This window comes from Cydia strobilella, chromosome 5 (genome assembly GCF_947568885.1).
Source record: "Cydia strobilella chromosome 5, ilCydStro3.1, whole genome shotgun sequence".
In the NCBI taxonomy this organism is placed as follows: domain Eukaryota; kingdom Metazoa; phylum Arthropoda; class Insecta; order Lepidoptera; family Tortricidae; genus Cydia; species Cydia strobilella.
This window is the reverse complement of record NC_086045.1, coordinates 20,796,884-20,821,881: the sequence shown is the minus strand read 5'-3', so window position 1 is coordinate 20,821,881 and position 24,998 is coordinate 20,796,884. Positions and strand designations below refer to the sequence as shown.

The following is a 24,998-nucleotide window of genomic DNA, read 5'->3' as shown; positions in this document are numbered from 1 at the left end:
ACGTTTTTATTTGTCAAACGTAAATAGATACTTTTACATATTTTTACACAGTTTTTAGTATTTATCAAATGTTTTATTGGTATATAGAAAAATCTAAACGCGATCTTGAACTAGTATAAATTATAATCGTAAGGCAACCATTACAAATTGAAGAAAAAATGTCAAGTGTTGCGCCGCCGCCGCCGCCGCCGCCGCCGCCGCCGCCCGGGCATCAGCAATCGGTTGGTACTTATTTTATTACCAAGTACTTACTGAGTGAGAGAACAGAAAGACTAGTCGCCATCAGATAGGTATATAAGGTGTTTACAAATATCTGAGAACAAAGCCCCCTATTTACTACTTGTTACTACTTAAACGTGTACCCTAATATTTACTGTACCCTATATTACTTACACTTTGCCCGGGGACATAGTCTTGGAATCCAAAAAAACTAGTTTTAAAAATAGCTTAAATTTTTTTCTCCTTGATGCGCTATAAGCGATTGTCTTCCTTATAGAGCATCCTGGATATACCTACTTACTTAAACTATATTTTCATGTAACTATTAGATTATGTAACTCCAAATTGTGATATATGTTACCTACTTAATATACCTAAAATATAGAACTTAGTGTAAAAAGAGATTGATACTTGACTCCACAGTCAAACTAATTACAGTTTTGTTGAGCTTTGTTAAATTGTAATTTTTTACATTTGATTGTAATAAATAAAATAAATAAATATTATCAAGAGTATCAAGACGTTAAAGTGCATATATAGAGTATAGGAAAGGGGGCCGTTCTTTCAGTGTATTTTTTTCTTAATATCTGAAAACAAAGCCAGGATTCTTATAATTTGCCTGCGACATGTCTTTGACGTCGACTGTGTAGGTGCCTTTTTGTTTTACTCTTATAATAAAATGACTAAGAGGCAATTGACGATTCTTTGAATAATTTTCCCTCATGAGGGACTTACTAATTAAATTCTTTTGGTATAATATGCCTTGTAAACCTTGTGCAAATCGTTTTTAATATAACTACTAACGTGTAATTTACTGCTTCAAAGTAATCACTAATTGTGTCAATTTATTCATCTAAATAGAAGGTGTAGAAGTATGGAAAGAGATTGTCATTATATGTATGTATTTGCATGTTTGTTTTGCAATGAATCACATATATACGTCTAATTATCAAAATTGTTTTTGTCTGCGACAGTATTTAGTTACAGAATACCGGATGTAGTCTGTAGGACGTTCACTACAGCTGTATTTGTTAATACTACACATACGCACCAACACTCACCACACCTATACATCCCTACGACACATCTATTCTATTCAGACATTATAATGGCAATTTTATTAGAAATAGGCCAAATATTCATTACTATTATAACATTATAATTTCTACATTGATAGTCTGATAGTGACCTGGGTTCTAGCAGAATTACCAGTGCTTCGCTCGAAAGAGCGGAGTGTATAACTGAGCCAGAACCCTTTTGTTTTGCTGCAACGCACACAGCAATTCTACGGTTTATTTTTTTAAGTTTTGTTTTTTACCTTAATGTTGCTTTTTTGTATCTCCTGTGTTTCTTCTGTTTTAATATGTGTGTATTGTGGCAAACGAATAAATGGTTTATCTATCTATCTATTTTATGAACGTAAAATCGAATGTACCTATATTATATTTACGAGGAAACAAAACCAGCGAAACAAGTCATTTTTAGGAATTTATTCCAATAAGAGAAGCTACGTAAGTAATAACGTCACGTTTAAATATGAGATGCTACTATGACGTGATTTATTTTATACTAAATATAAACTGTAAAATTATCTGCATAAATAAAAAATAAGACGGTCACGTTTCGCCACTTAAGTTACAATGGTTTATTTTGGTGTTATAATTGTTTTAATTCTTATGAAACTCAAACTGTAATATTACTACTGTAAGCTTATATGAGATAAAAAATAAATAAATGAATAAAGATGAATAAAGAATAAAGATAAACTGCCTTATGTAATAGGTATACAGGTAGGTATACTAGGTAAATAAATGAAAAATTTTAATTTTAGGTCTTTGTCGTAGAATAGGTGTACCTATATCAAATCTACAACATGTTGGTGTTTATAAAAGTGAAGAGTTCTTAATTAAAACCTAAGTATGTATTCTGTAGTATAGATTTTATTTATTACGCTCAACAATTTCAGGGCCCTGCGGAAATAAATATGATATTAGGCCTTCTTAATTACGCCTTAAATGACATTTTAGATGAGTTTGAGACACTTGTTAGAACATATTGTTAGAACTTATTAGAATAATAGTTTGATGGTGTTTAGAGTAACCGTTCATATTCAGTATATCATAAAAGTTATTAAAAAGTTGATGTATCTACTAAGGTTATCTTTTTTAAGGATCTTTCTTAGGCATGCAGTCGAATGTTTAATTACCTGTTACTGCAAGAGAGATCACGACGACGCATACGTTGTTGTCGTTACCTTAAGTGGAAGTGGGCCACCGCACGCGACCGTTTCCCCATACAAACGTAGGTAGTCCCTATTTTCCTCTCTATTTTACTCAATTTGATGATAAAGCGCAGCTTCTTTTGTTTTTTTTATGTTACTACCAAAGATAGATATAACTCCGTAATAGATAGATACAGTCTAAGGAAAAAACGTGCCTCGAAAATAAATCAAGAAAATTTTATTCTCGTTCAGAGGGCGCTACTAGTTTTGGCCTACAGTCGAATAGATGGCGTTGACGGTTTCGTTTGTTATTTAACAATTTTAACGCATATCAGTGAAAGAACATGGGTCAAAATCATAAAAATAATTAATGCAAATAAAAAAAATCATTTATCTATATTTAAATACATTCTATCGTATTTTTATAAATCTTCATTTTTAGTTTTAAAGTGTGTCGACAGATGGCAGTGAATTTACTGGGGTTACAAAATTTACTATGACAGTACCGCTCTAGTATAAGTTACTCTATGGTTACTACTAAGAACTTTTATACGTACAAGCGGTCGCCTACTATCTTATTAAACGAGTGGTAAAACCAGGTTCACGAAAAACGGCGTAGTTCGCTACAGCAGACTTCGTCGACGTGGAAGTCGCTGCCGTGCGAGGAAGGCATGGGCGTGCGCCAGAACCCCTGGACCCCCACTAAGCGCCGCGGCCCCATCGCGGCCGAGTCCGCTAGTCCCGGCCCCGCTGTAGTCTCTTTACCTTCACTCATTGGTAATCTACATGGTTTTAAGTACATAGATCCTAATATTGTCTTCGGTTACCGCGATAGTTACTCATGAAATAAAACTATGAAAACGGATTATATCGCGTATATTGAATTTATAATACGTCGGGATGTATTATAAATTCAATATACGCGATATAATCCGTTTTCATAGTTTTATTTCATACATAGATCCTCTTTATGTAGCACTTCGTTAGTTGTTACGTAGAGCTTGCGTAGTTTTAGTTGAGCACATAGTTTATTTATTTATTTATTTATTTAATCTTTATTGCACAAAAGAAAACCTTACAGTACAAAAAGCGGACTTAATGCCATAAGGCATTCTCTACCAGTCAACCTTAAGGCTAAGCAGAGAAATTGTGGGCGGTGCTACAAAAACAACAGCAAAAATAAAATAAAAATAACATATAATCACATATATACAAATATAATATACATATATACTATATATAATATATAACAATTGAGAATTTTAATTGGAACAATTGAGGTTTCTTTTTTCGCTTGTATCATTACATCATTGTAACATTACAACCAAAACATGTAAATATAATAAACCTAATTTAATATGTACATATACTCGAGCAACATCCGTTTAAATTTTTTTTTTTATTACTTCATTTAATAGCGTAATCATTTTATATTTATTTTAATAGTAACGGAAACTTTTTTGGATGCATAAATTGCATAAATCAGTTTCGCATACGTTCCTACGGTAATTTTGGCATGCCAGTTCTGTTCTTTCTGTAGTCACTTTACATAGCCAAGGTGTTTTAAGTAGCACTCAATTTTTTTAGGTAGGTAAACCGAGCATATTCATATGAATAATTTTCCCATTTAAGTATAATAAAATTTGTTCAGATCTTTTTTACTTCCGTATATTATTTACCAACATGTTTAATAGTGTACCTACGACAAATAAGCATAGTACTTTATTTAACGTCGTATGATTTGTTCGCCTCATACGCTGTCAATTATTGAGATAGTACGTTTGTGTACAAGTACTACAAGTACCTACATAAGGTTTACTCTCATCTCTTTTGTGTATACGCCAGTTTCGGCACAGTATTGTCCGCGGGCCCGCGCCGCTGACATCACCCGCCGCGCCGAGGCTGTCCAGATTATCGTAAACGGTAAACACTGGCCTCGCACTCGAACATATATTGAAAACAACGCAAACGTGACATCATCGCAACATTACATCGATGTTGTTTGACTTCACGCGTCTTTCCTTCCGAAAGATAAAAAAACTGACCATTGCAGCGCTCATTTATCAGCCGCAATTTATTTATTTATTTATATGACGTATGGAATATAATCAGTATTTAGTTCGCTCGGTTAAGAGGCCGGTGTCGATTTTAGTCGCAAAAATGTAAAATTGATAGATTTAGTCGATGAAATTGTACACCTTTTGTTACCAAATTGAAATAACAAGTACTGGTTTCTATTAGCACGTCTTCTTATCTTGCCTTTTATCGGATCATTTTTTTGAAACTAAATTAGTAATGATTTTTTTTCTGAAGGACGTTTAGGCAAACGCGCGTAAAGCACTGATTTTGTCGCTCTTATTTATAAATTTCGTAAAGTTTGGACTGCTAAAAATGGTAAATTTGTATTATGCATATTCTGTACTTGACCTTTATCAGATTACATTTTTGTTATATGACTTAGAGTTCGAGGAAATGAAAGTTAAACGAATTAAATTTTCTCCAGAAATTACTTCAAAACAAGTGACAATTTCTCTGCAAAAACGACTTAATTTCAACGTAATTTTGATACTTAAACAATCTACAACATTTGCTGAAACTATTCTTATACATCAATTTGTATAATATACCACCATAATTTTTTGATGAATTTTTAAAAACTGCCCCTTCTCTTCATATATTACTGGTGACGCACGCTCGCGACCTCATTATTAAAAGGCAAGATGAGAAAACGTGCTAATAGAAACCAATACTTGTTATTTAGATATTACGTAACAAAACGTGTATAATTTCAACGACTAAATCTATCAATTTAAAATTTTTGCTCCAAAATCGACTACGGCCTCTTAAGTTGTGTAGTTGGGACCTAATAGGTGTTATTAGGAACGCGCGTGGGCGAAAAACATTGACCCTGATCAAGGTGATACAAATTAATCGTCCTCTAATATTTTGGTGATATTCTAAATTGAACGCATTCGAGTTGTCTTATCGTTTTTTTGCCTTTGCCTGATTATTATTAAATTACGCTAATAATTTTACTGTTATTGCGCTTCGCATTATGTTTACCGCACTTATGGTAAAGCATTTGCAAGTCTACTGATACATTTCGACGACACTAGTACAGAATTCTTGCAGCATGTTTTAGAGTTCAAATTGTAACTTAATTTAAATTCTTAGCCCTTTACCGAATATTACGGCATTTCAGGTAAGCCACCTCCGGAATCTCGGAAGGCGCGAGCGCCGGCATTCACCTTTGGCCACAAGTTAGATCCTCCGGGTTTCAGCTCCAAGACAGGCCCCGGCCCGGCCTCTTACAACACAGAAGGCATGACCGCCAAAGGTTCGTAATCTATTTATAATATAAATAACGTGATCGTAGATCGTAGACGCTCAAGAGCTACTTATGGTTCGAAGACTTTTTCGCTCAAGTTCAATTACTTCAAATGACTCACAAGCAATTTTCGTCCTTATGGTAAGCGACAATGTGGTACATTTTGATTGGAAACGTCACATTTATTGAGTCTATATCTATTGTTTACCACGATTAATCAAAGATGGACAAAGATTTACCACAATTATGAATAAGGAGTGAAAATTCCCGATAAAATAGCTTGAAACCCCCAAAACTTCTATGCATTTGACATTTTGAAAGACCTCCATCTACACTAGCGCTTCCGTGTCAGACGTATCTCTGCTATCTTTAGATAGCAGAGATACGCCTAACCAGTGCAAAATGAAACTAGACACTATCCTTTACATAATATTTAAACAAAATTTCAAAAAATGTCTTTAGTTACTGAGATATTTCATGTTTTAAGATAGACGTTTTCGAATTTTTTGACATTGAGTTATGCGTATCTCTTCTAACACAAGTTAGAATAATTATGCGTAACTCTTCGCAGTTTTTTTACGGCAAACTAGATATCTACTATCTCGAGTTATCATAGTTTCGCGTAACCACACGCAGGTAGTACGGCGATAGGCGGCTCGCGGTGAGGCGGGGGGCGGGGCGCGGAGGGAGCAGCTCGTCGCTCCTTGCCACGTGTATTTGTTTATTTGTGTCGTTTTCAAGCAAAAGGTACCACATTGTCGCTTATCATAAGGACATTCTGACAGGTTTTTCGTATAAAGATACAAGCAATTTTCGTCCTTATGGTAAGCGACAATGTGGTACCTTTTGATTGAAAACGTCACATTTACATTTGATTACGTACGTAATATTGACCCGGTTAAGTTAGCGTTCCGGTGTTTTTTTTGTTGTTTGTTCAAAATATGATAAATTAGTCTTTAAAATGAGTTCTTTATGAAGTACTTTACGGAGTGTGTTATTTTCAAATACATAGACACGTATAGTTAATGATTCTGATTCTGAATATATTTTTTGGAGTAACTGACCTTAATATTTTTACTATGTATCTTCTAATACCCACAATAAATTTACACCAAACCTGAACCAAAACCTGAGTTCCACTAGGTACAGCCGGGGTTCTGTATCAGCTCTATCTTGGGTACTGCTCTCCCAAGTGCTCATCAAGGCGTGTCGGATGACCAAAACAGCGTTTGCCTACGTTGCACCAAACCTGAGTTCCACTAGGTACAGCCAGGGTTCAGCATCAGCTTTATCTTGGGTACTGCTCTCCCAAGTGCTCATTAGGACGTGTTGGATGACCAAAACAGCGTTTGCATATGTTACACCAAACCTGAGTTCCAATATGTACAGCCGGGGTTCAGCATCAGCTCTATCTTAGGTACTGCTCTCCGAAGTACTCATCAAGGTGTGTCGGATGACCAAAACAGCGTTTGCCTACGTTGCACCAAACCTGAGTTCCACTAGGTACAGCCAGGGTTCAGCATCAGCTCTATCTTGGGTACTGCTCTCCCAAGTGCTCATTAAGATGTGTTGGATGACCAAAACAGCGTGTGCCTATGTTACACCAAACCTGAGTTCCACTAGGTACAGCCGGGGTTCAGCATCAGCTCTATCTTGGGTACTGCTCTCCCAAGTGCTCATCAAGGCGTGTCGGATGACCAAAACAGCGTTTGACTACGTTGCACCAAACCTGAGTTCCACTAGGTACAGCCAGGGTTCAACATCAGCTTTATCTTGGGTACTGCTCCCCCAAGTGCTCATTAAGACGTGTTAGATGACCAAAACAGCGTGTGCTTATGTTGCACCAAACCTGAGTTCCACTAGGTACAGCCAGGGTTCAGCATCAGCTCAGCTCTATGTATACTAAAACCTTCTCCAGAATGTAACAAACACTTTTCTGAAAACCGCATCAAAATCGGTTCAGCCAAACACGAGATAATCGCGGACAAACATACGGGTCAAACTGAGAACCTTTTTGTTATGGCGGTTAAATTTTTTGGAGTAACTGACCTGCCGTTAATTCCGCCTTTTACACTTACTGGGATTAAATATTAGATAAAGTACATACAAACAAACACACACATACATACATACATACATACATACGTACATACATACGTACATACATACATACATACATACATACATACATACATACATACATACATACATACATACATACATACATACATACATACATACATACATACATACATACATACATACACATATACATACATACATGCAATACAAGCATACGCTATTAAACATAAGGCTCTTTCCACCAATCGATTGATCTACTTTATAACCAATGATGTAAGGACTGATGGAAATCGGGCTCCTTGTATGTAATGTGAGTTAGCACATTATAAAATGGATTATCTTGTGTAGTCTGGTTACGCGTTTTACTAGGAGCACTAATACAACGAACTCTTACAACTTAAGATAAAAGAACTACGCGTGACCACCTCAATATTCCCCATGCCCTGGTTACACGTTTTACTAGAAGTTGATACAATGTAGTCTTCTAACTTTAGATAAACGAAAACCTCAATAAGCCCGCGAGCCGTGGCCACGCGAAATAGTATGAGCGCTCATACAACGAACTCATCTAACTTTAAGTTAACATAGTTACGCGCAACCACCAAATGTATGAAACAGTGGTTACGCCAAACTATGTTTATGCGTTTATTTCAAAAACTATGTACTTTTACAAAAAAAAAGTAAAGAAATATTATTCTTCACGTCTATTGAAACACAAAACACATATTAAAAATGACTTAACTCAATAAACTCACGAAATATATGAGTTTATTAGTTTTCACGCTCACCAAAAACTTTAAAGTCGATTTACTCAAAACTGTGTTTTTTGAGATAGCAGAGATACGTCTGACACGGCAGAGCGCCCCTAGCGGCGAAATTAAACGCGGTAGCCCTCATTGTGAAGGTATGTTTAGGTACCTACTTAAAAATACAAATAATCACCAATAGAGTCGACTACATGGCCTTAGCAGATTTAATCGAGAATCGTAAAAAAATCTTTTCTAATTTGCATTGTCACAACCCTATTATTGCTTTTTGACATGTGTCAAAACATGTGTCAGCCTATGTACCTTTCTAGATTGAAAAAGACTATAGCCAAGATGAAAACCGTTTGCAGAAAACGAAACGAAACTCTGTTGTCTCTCTATCTCTCTTCTATATTAGTGCGATAGAGACAGATAGCGTTTCGTTTCTCTGCGAACGATTGTCATTTTGGCTGGGCCCCTGTAGACGTTATCATGAATATCAAAAACGACACGAATCTAGACAACGTTTTCTATGAATCTAATTGGACTTTACTAGGCTATGCGCCACTTATACCATCCCACTAACCTGGGGTTAACCGGTTAAACCGTTTACTCAGTGTCAAATTGTACTGGTAACCATGGTAACTCCAGGTTTAACCGGTTAACCCTGGGTTAGTGGGATGGTGCAAGTGGCGCTACGAAGTCAATCACTTAAGAAAGAATCGCTCGTGACATCAGTCACGACTCGCTAGCTAGAGTATGACACAACTGTGAGCAGCGGTAGCCACGGTAGCCACACCCGTCGGGATTGTCAACGAACTACTGAGGTGTGAACGAATTCCAAACTGACGGCTGTTGATATATTGAGCAATCATCTTACAGCGTTACCGTTACCGACATGTTAAGTGCATTTGATTCTTGTACCATAGCTTCGACCTTGCATTATTAATATTAGTCATTACGCATTACCATCGTTCTAGCCTTTAGTCGCCCACTGTTGAGCATAGGCCTTTCTTCGTGTACGCCACTTATCCCGGTCCTGGGCTAGTCTCATCCAAAAGTGCCCCGTGATTTTACGAACGTCATCCACCCAACGAGCCAACGGACGGCATGGCTCTTATTTCAAACGGACGGTGCGGCACTCAGTGTTCGGTTCTTCAGCTCGAAAATGTTTGGAGATCTTGTTCCAAATATTCCTAATAAAATAACATTGATTTTTAGGTATGCAGTTTAACTTACGGTTTCACTTACGTATTTTTAGTCACTCGCGCGACATGTTTCGGAGAGCCTAGGTCTCCATTTTCAAGCAATAACAGTACGTGACGCCCGCCCGTCGTGACCGCTACTCACTCAGGCACTGTTAGTGCTTGAAAATGGAGACCTAGGCTCTCCGAAACATGTCGCGCGAGTGACTAAAAATACGTAAGTGAAACCGCTAAGTTAGTTTAAATTCGGGTATGCAGTTTCTCACTTTCTATGTAGAAGTAACATATTGTGTTTCGATAAGTATGCAATCCCACAATGCACGTCATTGTAACAACATACTACCTATACATTGTTTGAACTTAATATTGTCACGCTACAGAAATAGCAATGTATCATCATAAAGTAACTGATGTTTTGTCCAACAACTTAATTTTAACATTATGTAACGGCGAACCTGGCTAATTTCGAACGTGAGCTCTGATATGGCTTGCAAAGCCGAACTTTGTGTGGGACAGTAAAGTTGACCAGAACGATTGTATAATAACTATAGGATTTTTTTGGACGGCGTTTACGTAACTTTGCAAGAGGATGAATTCTTCAAAACGACCTGATATTAATTTTCTTAATAATGAAAATTGTGTTCCATTTATTTTTAATACAACCTCGCCCGCTTAGCAACTTCTGCTTACTGTATCTGCCCAACTAAATGTGCCATTTTCAACCAAAAGGGTACTTATTGTCGCTTGTCAGTAAGGCGCTATTTCCATATAGCTTCAATTAGAAATCAACCTTATCGACAAGCGAAAATGTGGTACCTTTTGGTTGAAAACGTCACAAATGCTTTAAAAATAATTAATCTGCCATATATCACGTTATACAAGTATTTTGTCATGATTACACACAAAATACAGGATGATTCTGGCCATGGGGCTTTAAATTCAGGGCTCGATTTTACTCGCTAAACTGAGCTACTTTTATTAGGGGACCAACCCCAAAATCGCGAAAAAAAATTGGCTTTTTCATACATTTTGGCTGATCAGATGTCGACGTTTTCTATGGAAAAACTAAAAATAATTTCGCGATATTAGGGTTGGTCCCACAGTAAAAGTAGCTCAGTTTAGCGAGTAGAATCGAGCCCCGAATTTAAAGCCCCATGGTCTGAGACATACCGTATATATGGCCTATTTACTAACATATTCGTAAATAATTTGACAAGTTTATTTATGAATTTCGCATTAATTTGTGATTCATTCTGCGACACACATCCAACCCGCCAATGTAGGTCACGACTGCAGTGTTATTAGCATAAACGACATCTTCTGCAGTGTTTACGTTCGTCCCTTTGAATTAATTTAGGTAACGACCTTGCGCCCCGTCGGCGTTATGTTATGCCGTGGCGCCGCCGGCATTTCCGCAGTTATTGAGATGATTATGGTTTACATGCGAAAAGTGTATTACCTATTTTTATTTTATGGTTGATTTTAACGCAACGTAAGACGTTTATAATTAAATATGTGTTTATAATTGTGACATCTAAGCCGAAACATAATGTAAAATGTGCGAAGTTTGTAAACAAATCGAGTGTTTAAAAATTCCCTTTTGTAACGACCGATGATCACATCGCGACACAGCTGTGTCAAATAATGATGACAAAATATTTCACTGCGGTTTGATAATATTACTCATTTTAAAAGTTACTTAAACCTTTATTAGGTGAATAATAATAGACCTTCGAGTTTCAAATGACAATCATTTATTATTCCTAGAAGCACCTAGGTTGGTAATCCTAATAACTCGCGTGGGCTCGACAATTGGTACCTACGAGTATTCATTGAGTCAATATTCAGGTTTGGTTTCAATTGATATCTCTATTTGCGTTGAATAGAACATAAACATGCTGTTTTATGTTTTATTTCATACGCTTGTAGGTAATTCATTATTCATGGTAACTGAGTTTACAAAATCCTATTAAATAGGCACCTGTGTTATTATTCAAATTTAACCGTGTCATATATGGCATCGGTTAACCGCTATTTTATAAACCGAATCAATTGTATTTAACATTGCATGCATTTAAAATGTGTAAAGAATCTCACTGCAGCAGATGGCGCAAGCGTCCATCGTTGACAAAAGTGGTTATATCCCGTTTTACTTTACAAGTCAAGCACAACCATAACCTGTGATACCTATGTAGGTGTCGCAGGTTGTCGCCACTTTCAGAAAGAAATTGAGGCCGCTTCGAAGGCAATGATCATTATAATATTATTGACTATTCTTGGAGATTAAAAGGTCGCTTTCGCGTGATCATAACATTGGAACGATGTCGCCAAATAAGTCCGTATGAACGAAGGTGATCGGCGCTGAGTCAGAGGCTGCGTAGGCGCGGATACAGCCTTAGCTGGATTCGATTCATTCGGAATTTGCGATGCGGTCTCAGTTGGTCGCGCCTCAATAACAAGCCGTGCTCTCAGTCTGCACCAGTGTCGTGTTTAACCGGATTACACAGAGGGGGAGATTATTCGCGTGAGTGTTAGGTGTAGGTACTGCTTCTGTTGACAAATTGCTTGCTTTGATACGACTTGAACATCTGTTTTGCTAATGCTAATCTAACATCGCAGGTTGTATCCTGGATTTGGATTTGTATACTTGTTTTTTAAACATATTGCTTAGAATTGGTTACGTGTTTTTGTTGAATATCGCGTAAATATAGAGTTAGTATAAATAAATAGATTTTGTCAAAAATGATTTTTATGTTATTCAGCTTAGCTATAGAGGTATAGGCATTGTTTTAACTTTTCTTACCAACGTGCTAGTTAGAAAGCCACATAAAGTTATTTTGTTATTTTAGTGTTGGTGTAGTTAAACACATTAAACATGAACAGACGACAGACGTCGAGTATATTGTTGTTAGGAGCAATTGATTGACAATTAATTGATCAACAAACTGCCTACGCCGCGTGGGTGCGCATGATTCCGGAATCTCACTAAGGGTCACTTGCGCCATCCAGGGTTAGCCACTAACTTGGGGTTGGGGTTAACCGGTTAAACCCGGAGTTACCAGTACAGTTTAAACCTGTGTTAACGGTTAACTCCGAGTTAGTGGCTAACCCTTGATGGTGCAAGTGCATGGCTCTAAGGCAACGAATTCTTTCACATAGTCTCGGTGTTCGTTAGGACATTATTTTTAAATTTCTTATATAACAATCGGATATAGATACGCATAGCAATTCGGACATACAGTAGCGGCAAACAATCTATTATACTGCTAGTTTTTGCATGCACTCATTTGAAAATTCGTGAAATTAGACTTTATATCATATAAACAATGATTGTATCATCATGACGACCATATATATAAAGGTACTTACGTCCCACAGTGACGTAATAAAAAAAACGGCTAGCAATTTAAAAATCAAAAATAATTATGCGAATGTATAAATTATCAGAAAAAATATGATGGATTATTTGTTTCTACTAGTTCTATTGTACCTAAACAATGGTGTAAGTTAAATAAGATCTGTATAAAGCAAGCAGTCAAGCACACGTTTAATTAAATTTTGTTTCTAATGTCGATGATTATCGCACTTGCATTTTTGTACATCTACTTTAGCTTAAGTGCGAGATAACGCGTATGAAGATAATTGCTCCAATACTTTTTAAGCAAAGATTACACATTCCCACTCTTCTAATAATACAACAGCCGTCAGTTGTACGTAAAGTTCGGTGTTTGTACTGGAGTGGACGTCAGGTCGGTCGGTGGGTCCGGCGGCGTCGCTGCACGGGCGCTGGCCGCCGCCGCGCGTGCCGCCGACGCCGGCGCCGTGCGACTACGAGCCACAGCGGGCCGCGCGCGCCGTGCTCGACCACGCACCGGCCTTCTCCATTGGTTTGCGTGTGAGCATGCCGCAAGCACAGTCTAGGACGCCAGGTCTATCGAAAGATTTTGGAGTTTGATAACACATTTGAACACTAATTAGCTCGATTATTGTTTTGTAGTTTCACATGTTTCACAGTTGCTGTTTCTTAGATTGCTTTGAATACGTTCAGAAACGTAAGATGTGAAGACGATCACCGCCGTGCTGACTATTTTTGTTTTGTAGTGTAGTTATTTGTAATGTAGAGTGTAAGTACATTTTATAATTTCAAATCTGATGCATTAGAACGCTTTCAGATAAACTTTTTATATGTATAAGTTCGTAGTAGCTAGATCTTGGAATTGATCATTTCATGATGTGGTAATCATTTCATGAATTTATCGGTTGGCCACATTATGAAAAAGTCTAACCTAACCTATCATGAAGCGATCAATTCTAAAATGGCATTTTATGAAGTGATCAAAATCTATGATCAGGCCACGATATAAACAATACATGTATACATAACCAAACTTTTTGTAGGTGCTTATCAGCTCGTATAGCAATATATCTTAAACAAATGAGTATGACTTCGGTTCGTGCGAACATATTAAATGATAGTTGTCAACTAAATAGTGCGAGACGTAGCAAGACGGCAGCAGTTTAATCAGTAGAGATCTAGGAGGATATAACCAAACGGAGACGCCTTGTCTGTAATTTGCTGTACAAAAAAGTCTGCCAATTTTTACGGGGGAGGGGAACGTCAAATGTATACGTAACGTCAAAACAGCCATGTCAGATAAACGTCAGTGCATACATTGTGTATGACCATTGACCGACTATTTTCGACAGAGGGGAAAGCCTGTTAATGGCTACTCCGATTGGTTATATCCTCCTAGGTAGAGATTGAAAAAACTCATATTTTTTTGTGCTATCTACCACTACACAATTTAAAAGTATGCGTGATTTTTTTCATCGGAAACCGGGTTACGAACAAAAATGTTTGGAAACCCCTATGCTAAATCGTTTGCTTGGAATGTGTAATATTATGTGAGAATACCATACTTACTGAGAGGAGCTTTTACGTACAGACAAATACGCTTTCAGATGAATTTAAAAGATTTAAGTAGTATAATTGTGGATGGTTTTACTAGGTAGTCACACGTATTGAAACAGTTCATCCATAATCATATACAACCTTTATGCTCAGTTAAACAGGAGGAATTCAATTTAATATTGAGTAGTAGCTTGAGTGAAGTTGTATTTATTTTTTATTCAATTTAAGCACATGAGGAGTATTCCATCAAATCGCGTTTATTTTAACTTATGTAACATTTATTACCTCCACAATAATTAGATAAGATAAACCCATAATGGGCTTCCTAAATATTCAGTAAGAATAAGTAGGTAGCGTTATGTAAGCGTCTAAGCGACAATCCGGAGGAATACTCTAGGTATTAGCTAAGGTCAATGTGGTCCCTCGGTACATCTTTATGGGAATACCGTTTGCTTTACAAGTTCTATCGTCGCTTATTGCTATTGCTTTTGTACACTTATTCAACTTACAGAAGGTCGGTAGAGCAGAAGGAATAAAGCTTTTCCTTTCTGAATGACGTCACTCAGACACAGTCAGAAAGGAAATACGAGAGTTTTTGTCCTTTTATGGTCTCAGCAATACATTTTACGCCGGTCTTCTTCAAATTGACCTTACTAATTATTTTGTTCTTGGATATTAGTAAAAAGAAAACCTGATGGAATGGATGGAACCTTTACATCCATATTATAGTTATTAGATTTAATGAGCCCTTCGTGCACATCGTTGCGTGCCTTTATTTTGACGTGATATGAATGATATGATATGTGTAGACTGAGCGAAAGGTGAAAATTAGCTGTTGACGTAATTGCCTTGTTTGGCGTTCATGCTTTAAAATGTGTGTTCATATTCCTTCCATCTTGACATTGTTTGTAAGTATGTATGTAGCAAAGATAGATATAACTCCGTAATAGATGGACACAGTCTAAGGAAAAAACGTGCCTCGAAAATCAAGAAAATTTGATTCTCGTTCAGAGGGCGCTACTAGTTTTGGCCTACAGTCGTATAGATGGCGTTGACGGTTTCGTATGTTATTTAACAATTTTAACGCATATCAGTGAAAGAACATGGGTCAAAATCACAAAAATAATTAATGCAAACAAAAAAAATCATTTATCTATATTTAAATACATTCTATCGTATTTTTATAAATCTTCATTTTTAGTTTTAAAGTGTGTCGACAGATGGCAGTGAATTTACTGGGGTTACAAAATTTACTATGACAGTACCGCTCTAGTATCAGTTACTCTATGGTATGTAGGAAGTATTACTTCAATGTTCGTTAGTTGTTTTATAAATTATACTACAAAAATAATTACGATATTCGCGCAGTATTTAACACATAAAAATATAAACAAATATATACACTTACCCAAATTAAAGTAGTAGAGTAACGAAGCCAGTGTTGGATACATTGAAGTGACTAAGTACCTGTGATGGAAAGGTACTGCATTCTTAATTAATAAATCACTCGGTTGTAATTTGATTGATGCAAATAAATATACACTCAGCAATACTATTAGCTCAGCACTCTTGCATTTATGTTTGTATTGCTAAGCTAATAATTATGCTGACTGCACATCCCTAATTTTCTTTAAATCATCGGATACATAAATAAACATCCCTTAATTTGTATAAAAAACCAATTCCTCTTTCAAATTCCAGCACCAAACATCTACTCAATGCCGCCCGTCCTCGGCGAGGCGAAAGAAGGCAGCAAGCAAGCAGCGCCAGCGTTCAGCATCTGTGGCCGCCCGAAGAACATCGAGTCCAAGACGCCCATGCCTGGCCCGGGCACCTACACCACGGACAAGGCAGTAAACGTGCTCACCAAGCGACCGCCTGCTTACACCATGGCTCCTCGACGAGAGCTCAGGCATCCGTCTGAGGGCATACCCGGCCCTGGTGTCTATTGTCCTGAGAAGGTAATTGATTCACTGATCAAAATCATGTCATTGGTAGTGTTCACTAACTGTATTAACAGCGATATAAGTCACGAAATATGCCTACTATCTGTTATAACACGTTTCTGTTTCAAATTGTTCTCTTCTACCTATCTCCAATCACACGGTGATGGTCTGATAAGATAACTAAACGAAATATGTGAGAAGGGAGTCAAGTACTTTTATTCTAAATAGAAAAAATATGACGAATGACTGTTCACGTATTTATGAACCCTTCGATAACTCAGCTGGTCCTAGGTTCCCTAGCATATTAAACTTTGGACAGGCATTGCAATCAACCAATATGGGATAGCCACTAACCTTTGAGCACACGATGATGATTTAGGGGATCCTGGTCCTTCTTCAGCTAGCACTTACAGGGCCTTGAGAGGTCGTCACACACGCCTTGTAAACTGATTGTTCGCAAACACCACCGAAATACCGAATTTTTGAAATATTAATTCACAGAGGAACATGCGTTGCAGGCCGCGCCCGAGCCGAAGTGATTGACAGTCAGAGGTGTTGAATCTACCTCCGAATTTGCTCCGAAACGGCATACCCTCATATTAAAAAGATTACAATGCCTGAACAATGACGTCCTGTTGACATTACTAGCGTGTTAAGAGAGGTTTATGATATTGTAATATGCAACTCTTTCTGACATAACTTAAACTGTTATAATTTTGCATGGATAAAAAACAACTTTCATATGCGTATTAACAAAAGTAACATACCTACCTGTTTTGCTTGAGTAATAAAAACTGTGTTTTAAACTGCGTTCTTCAGAGCAATATTAGCCTTGAAAACATACCGTTCAGAATGACTTAAAAATAAATCAACTGTTTTGATTTGCAAGAATTAAATTTCTAAGAAATAACGGAAAAATTTAAAAATTTCGGTAGCGTTGGTAGAGCGCCGGGCTGGCATTCTGGGGTCGCGAGTTCAAATCTCGCCCGAGACAGTGAATTTTCCACTTTTCCTTTATTTCAACGTCCTGTTATCGTTTGCAGGCATTTTTGATAAAAAAAACATTTATTTTCGATTGCTCTGCGAGAATGTAGTTTAGATTAGACATGAAGCTTCGTCACTAACCATCTATCACTGGGCTGGGTACAGGTGTGCGTGAATCTTCCCTGGGCCCCGGCGCACACGTTCGGCATTCGGCACTCGCAGTACATGGGCCAGGCAGCCTACTACCCCGCTCCTGAAGAGATCTCCGTCATTTAACTCTGTCCGTAACTGGCTTGACTTCATCATTTCATTAATCTCATTTGTGAATGTTTAAGATAAGTTAGCGTTTGCTTTCTTTGATACTTGATTTTGGAATTGGTGTTTAATTTATTTTTAAAAATTATCTTTGCTGAAACTGATATGTACTATTTAGTCAATGTTTACTTTAGCATTAATTTATCAAGAACAATTAAAGTAAATTTAAGTATGATACAGTCATGGAAGAATTATTTACTTACAAGGCTGAATCAATGATGATGCTCTGAACATTATTAAAGGTACAGTTGTTTCGTATTATGTAACATTGACTCCTTTTGTTTTAGTTACTACAAATAGTACACACACCACAATAGTATCTATAGCATAGCATACAACCTGAAGCAGCAATTTATTTTGTATATAAATAAATCGAAAGTATAGAGTACTGTAACTGTATCAATAGCACCTATATATCATGTTTCAGTTACTATATTTATGGTTTCAGGATTCTACACAGCAACAATCAAAAACATATAAGCATACCTTTTCGAGCAGATGTAAGATTAAAAACGGTGATCAAATTCCTGCTCCTAATGCGTACTCGCCAGATAAAGCCGACAGATTGTTACGAGCAAAATCACCTGCCTTCTCCTTTAGGTCCAAAACTGAGGTCACTATCTCAAGTGACGCGCCGGCGCCTAATGTATATTCTCCTGAAAAAGCTCTCAATTCACTCAAGAGTGGACCAAAATATACATTAGCAGGAAAAGGTGTTTCAGAAAAGCACGATTCAACCCCAGCCCCCAATACATATAACCCTCAAAAAGCTGATAGAATCATGCACGAAAGTTCTCCTTCTTACACTATGCGTTCTAAAGACGTTGTGGATAAAGTTGAACAAACACCAGCACCTAATGTTTATGCCCCAGAAAATTCTATGCATATGCTGAATGGAGGCCCTAAATACACCATATCTGGAAAAGGGCCTAATTCAAAACTTCCTGAGACGCCTGCTCCTAACTCCTACACTCCAGAAAAAGCCGATAAAGTGTTACATGAGAGCTCACCTGCTTATTCTTTTAGGATAAAAGAAGAAACGGTTATCCGCAGTGAATCTCCCGCTCCTAATGTTTATGCCCCAGAGAAGTCGATGCAGATGTTAAATGGAACTCCTAAATATACCATAAGTGGGAAAGGCCCAGAAAGCAAAATCGAAAATACTCCAGGCCCAACAGCTTACTGTCCGGATAAAGCAGATAAATTGCTTCATGACTCATCTCCTGCATTTACATTCAGAGCGAAAGACCAGGTGCGAATAACCGACGATGTTCCTGCTCCAAATGCTTATGCTCCTGAAAAATCAATGCACATGTTGGATGTATCTCCAAAGTATACTATTGCAGGGAAAGGTGCCTCTCCAAAACATGATAATATACCGGCGCCAAATACGTACAACCCCGATAAAGCAGATAAGCTTCTCCACGACTCTTCGCCTGCTTATTCATTCAGGCCGAAGCCTGTTATGGACCGACCCAGTGACACACCGGGACCCAATGTATATGATCCGCATTTATTGGATGGTACACCTAAGTACAGCTTATATGGCAAGGGTCATGATGGCAAATATCCCGAGACACCTGGTCCTAATGCATATAACCCTCACCTACCCGACGGAACTCCAAAACATACAATGGCAGGTAAAGGGCATCCAGAAAAACCGTTTGATGGTCCTGCTCCTAATTCATATGATCCTCATTTATTTCCTAATACTCCTAAGTTCAGTTTGACTGGAAAGGGATTAGACGGGAAGCCATCAGACACGCCTGGTCCGAATTGCTACAACCCACATTTACCAAGTAATTCACCGATGTATACTATATCCGGTAAGGGCCCGGACGGAAAAGTGTCAGATACGCCAGGTCCAAATAACTACAACCCACATTTACCAAGTAATTCTCCAATGTATACTATATCCGGTAAGGGCCCGGACGGAAAAGTGTCAGATACGCCAGGCCCAAATAACTACAACCCACATTTACCAAGTAATTCTCCAATGTATACTATATCCGGTAAGGGCCCGGACGGAAAAGTGTCAGATACGCCAGGCCCAAATAACTACAACCCACATTTACCAAGTAATTCTCCAATGTATACTATATCCGGTAAGGGCCCGGACGGAAAAGTTTCGGATACACCTGCTCCCAATAATTATGATCCACATTTACCGAGTAATTCTCCAAAGTATACAATATCCGGCAAGGGTCCGGATGGAAAAATTTCAAACACACCTGGTCCTAACGCATACGACCCTAACTTGCCATATAACTCTCCAAAGTTTACAATGTCCGGCAAAGGTCACGATACAAAGACTTCAAATGTACCCGCTCCGAACGCGTACGACCCTAAAATCTTAAATGAAACGCCTAAATATACGATGGCTCCGAAAGGTAAACCAGGGAAAATTGACAACAACCCAGCCTGTAATTTTTACCACCCCGATAAAGGCAACAACTTAGTATTTGAAAGCTCACCCTCATACACCTTTAGAGACAAGCAACCCCTTCATTTACCAGACAATACTCCGTCGCCTAATTTGTACCACCCCGATAAAGGCAACAACTTAGTATTTGAAAGCTCACCCTCATACACCTTTAGAGACAAGCAACCCCTTCATATACCAGAAAATGGTCCGGCGCCTAATGCCTACGATCCGAGCAAATATCACTACATGTTGGACGGTGTGCCAAGGTATTCATTTGGTACTAAAGGACCTGCAGAAAAACATGATGACGTTCCTGCTCCAAATGCCTATAATCCAGACAAGGCTGATAAAATATTGCACGAAACATCACCATCTTACACCTTTAGACCTAAAGTCGAGAATGGAAAAATTGTGGACACTCCTGGTCCTGCTGCATACAATCCTGAGAAAGCTGACAAGGTTTTACTAGACAATGCGCCAAGGTATTCTTTCCGCATTAAGACCAATCCGCATAAGACCGACAATGTTCCCGCTCCCAATGCGTATAACCCAGATAAGGCTACTAATTTGATGAAACCTAGCGCTCCTCAGTACACCTTTAGGATTAAAACGGACGCTTTGAAAATTCCTGACACGCCAGGTAGGCATAATTTTTATTTGATTTAAGTTCTTTACGATTTTCTAATATTACATATATTCAAAATATTAAAGTTTATAAATATTATTACAGCTCCGAATGTGTACACAATCCCGACTCCGGTGAAAACGCCGCTGTACACCATATCAGGCAGGCACAAGGAGCCAATAGATGAGCGCTTGAAGGTCCCTGCTCCCGGCGCTTATAGCCCGGAGAAAGCGACCAAATTTGTCCTGACCTACTCGCCCCAATACACCTTTGGAGTTAAGATTCAAACGTCCAAGTTCGCTGAATCTCCCGGTAGGCATTCTAAATCTATGAATTGTATTTTAAACTTCATGTTAAAGTTAGGTGTAGAAGCACAGAACGGACACGCCACTAAACGGAAATCGTTGCTTTGGAAGTGATTGGAAGTCATTGCGTTGCGTATCGAACTGAAATTCTGACAATCTGCCGCCGCGGTTGGAGATTCCATTTGGGCCTGGGTGGTGGCATGGAAACCTATCATGTACGAAATACTATTATGTATGGTTAAATGTCGATTTTATTTGTGATCTTTTGGTATTTTCAGCACCCAACAGTTACCGGATACCGTCTGTATTAGACGCTCCCGTGTACACGATATCAGGCCGGCACAAGGTTCCGGTCGATGACAGAGTCCGTGTGCCCGCGCCTGGCACATATTCACCGGAAAAGGTACGAATCATTCAGAATAATTATTTACGACAAGCCAATCAGCCATTGATTTTATAGGGTGTGAAATAGTCTTACGCAAAATTCGTTTTTCTAATTTGACAGCAAATGTAGATAGATGCGGTAACTGCATGGTAGTTGCTCGTAGTCAAAAGTTGACGTTTGAAAATTCAGTTACCATAATACCATAAATTATGTGGCGCGACCTCCTTCAGCTGTCAAGTTCCAGGATATGATTTGTAGTGTTCCGTACCCAAAGGGTAGAAACGGGACCCTATTACTACGCTGTCCGTCTGTCTGTCTGTCACCTGTATCTCATGAACTGTGATAGAGAAATTTTCACAGATGATGTATTTCTGTTGCCGCTACAACAACAAATACTAAAAAGTACGGAACCCTCGGTGCGCGAGTCCGACTCGCACTTTGCCGGTTTTTTATTTTAATTAGATTTAGACTATACATCTTAGACAATCAAAGATTATTTTGCGGGGAAAATATAAATACCCAGGGGCATATCATTGAGATCAAAAATATACCACCAGTAAATTGGGAATTGCCAGTTAGGTAGCACTGCAACAGTTATTTAAGGTCTTAACCAACCTTCCAAAGATTAATCATGTATAAAATAAAAACGTTATAATATAATTTATGTAGCCAACGTACGAATTTTTATGAAATTTATTTATTTATTTTATAATTTTATTTAGGTTACAAGGCCCATATTACATACCCATACCTTATAGACAACAACACAAACAATCACATCACGAACACTTTCATCACGTGCAATGATAGTATATGATATGATAGTATATAATATGATATGAATATCTACATCAACTTACTAAAATGTAAAACCACATATACATAATTCCATGATTTCCATGTGGTTATCAATTTTACCTAGCAAAATATGTCCTGACTATGTACTTACTGCCTAAATTAATTGAAATTAACTTATTTTTTAGGTGCAGTTGAACAGAACGCCACAAATAACCTTCGGAATAAAACATTCCCCATTACTGGGACAATTAAAACCAATACAGACAATTCGTGATACAAGCGACACACAGAATCTACAACAAACTTCTAGAACTGTTGAAGTGAAAACTACAACTTTCCAGAATAATGTTGTCAGCGAAAATAACGACGTACAAAAAATAAGGAATTTTATACAAAACGAGTCGGATGTCAATTCGTCTCAAAACATAAACGAATCGCACGAAGTTAATACGTACATTCAACGAACACGAACCCCAGTAACTCAGATCCGAACAGAAAGTGACATCAGTTCTACAGTTACTCAAGAGCCCGTTGTAGAAACCCTGACGCAGGAAATTGTATGGGTGCCGGAAAAACCTATTCGTCGAAACTCTTACACTATTGACAAATCGGATGGATCTGGATTTTTGGAGCATTACCAGAATAGTGACGTCGTGCCAGTAGTAAATGGCGTGCGGAGAACTGACGCCAGCGGAGAGCGCGGAGCATCCTGCTCGCAGGAGACAAGCGAGGCGGTGATTAAGAGAGATGGCTTCGAACAGAGCATGCAAAAGAATGTGAAGAACGAGAGCGCCCATGAGAAAACTCAAACATCTACCGAGGAGGTACGACAGGGTACTGAGGTGAAGCAGCTCGCAAACGGGGGCATCGCCAAGACCACTACAACCACAACCGTTAGAAAAGTGGGTGCGGCTGCGAAAACGGCAAAAGCAACGACCACAGTCACACGCACTGCGACTGCAGTCACATCGCGTGACGTCGGCGCTAAGTAAAGCTAGATACTACTAAATTGATACCTATATAGCTTCCTACCTATTTCCTTTATATGGAAAACCGATTCAACCTTAAAAGGAAACCGCTACTGAATTATTTAAGTTCAACATTTATAAATTAACTTTATATTCGTTTGCTTCGTAAAAGTGCTCCCAACAGTTAAAACTAAGAATTTACTTATAACATCCCTTAATTGTAAAATAAATACATGTAATTTTATCAAATTTCTCAATATTGAGATAGAAAATATACGTCTATTATTTACCAGTACCTTTAAACACAATTTAATGTCTTTAATTTATACTCACCAATTGTTACTTACTAAAATTATAAATTTATTGGAAAATCTCAGATTTATTTATAATAAAGTTTTTAATAATTTTCACTGTTTTATTTCCTTACTACAACCTACAACTGAGCATTGAAATTTTTGGCAAAACCAGCATTAATAGGTATTGACGTGCCGTTGGAAAGTTTCCAAAATTGACAAAATATACATTGAAACATTTCGAAAACTTCTCATATTTTTGTATGGAGATTGAAACTTTCCGTTACCAAAATAGACATTTCATGATATGGGGAATATTACGCAAAACTCGCGTAGGGGGCGCCACTAGCACAAACAGAGGGCCTACCGCGGAGCACGAAAATCGAAATTTCATTATCTACCTCAATATGTCCTCAATTATAGTACTCTCACATATTCAAGCTATAGAGTGGCAGATAACGAAATATCGATTTTCGGGTTTCGCGGCAGGCCCTTTCTATACCCTCTGTAAACAAACCGTCTTGATGCATCAATGCCATATTTATTCGTAACAAATGAGGGCTAACGCGTATGAATTCGCCGCTAGGGGCGCTAGTGTAGATGGTGGTCTTTTCCATAGTTCGAAATGTCAAATGTCACTTGTCACTTCAATGACTGACAGCTGTTCTTTAATCTTTTGGACCACCATCAACAGAGGCGCCGGGACTTCCGGTGCAAACGCCATCTTGATAGTAGCCTCGTGATTAATTCCTTTGTTTTTTGCTCATAAATATTGTTTAATGTGTAATATCGATAGCTTTATTATACAGTAATCTAATGTGGTAGTGTGCAGTGAATGGAGAATTAATCTCAAAGCGTGTTTAACCACCATTTTGGAGTCAACGGCCGGTTGTCCACGTGCTTCTCGTAAAATCCAGCTATCGGTTTTACGAGACAACTACAACAACCACCGAACAACGTCGTGCTCTAAGAGCATTTGGTATTTCTACCTTTAACCGTGTCTGGCTAGAGCCCTAGAGGCCCATAATTTTATTGTTTACCATACACTGGCTATGGCCGATGGCCGATATGTTTTAATCAAGAAATATTAATTCGATCCCACGTGGATCCCACTTTGACGTTGGCGAAATCATCGACAGTATCGATGGAACCATACTATCTAAAAATTGATTGAACAGAGGCGCCAACTGGTGAGCCAAAAAACGATAGCCCTCATTATCTGTGAAAATTTGTCAAAAAAC

The 24,998-nt window shown here is 38.0% G+C and overlaps 1 protein-coding gene across 2 annotated transcripts; it reads left to right on the top strand.

Moving 5' to 3' along the window:
• The first annotated feature begins 3,076 nt into the window (after window positions 1-3,076).
• Window positions 3,077-23,870, top strand: LOC134741592 (uncharacterized). 2 transcript variants are annotated; one of them, XM_063674430.1, is made up of 8 exons: window positions 3,077-3,217; window positions 5,643-5,777; window positions 13,551-13,730; window positions 16,415-16,674; window positions 18,407-21,023; window positions 21,114-21,320; window positions 21,592-21,716; window positions 22,682-23,870. In XM_063674430.1, exons 1-8 carry the CDS (start codon window positions 3,112-3,114, stop codon window positions 23,486-23,488), a joined length of 4,437 nt encoding a protein of 1,478 aa, XP_063530500.1. In that variant the 5' UTR covers window positions 3,077-3,111; the 3' UTR covers window positions 23,489-23,870. The 2 variants fall into 2 exon arrangements, with proteins under 2 accessions (XP_063530500.1, XP_063530501.1); XM_063674431.1 differs by lacking the exon at window positions 13,551-13,730 and having other exon boundaries at window positions 3,080-3,217.
• The last annotated feature ends 1,128 nt before the right edge of the window (window positions 23,871-24,998 follow it).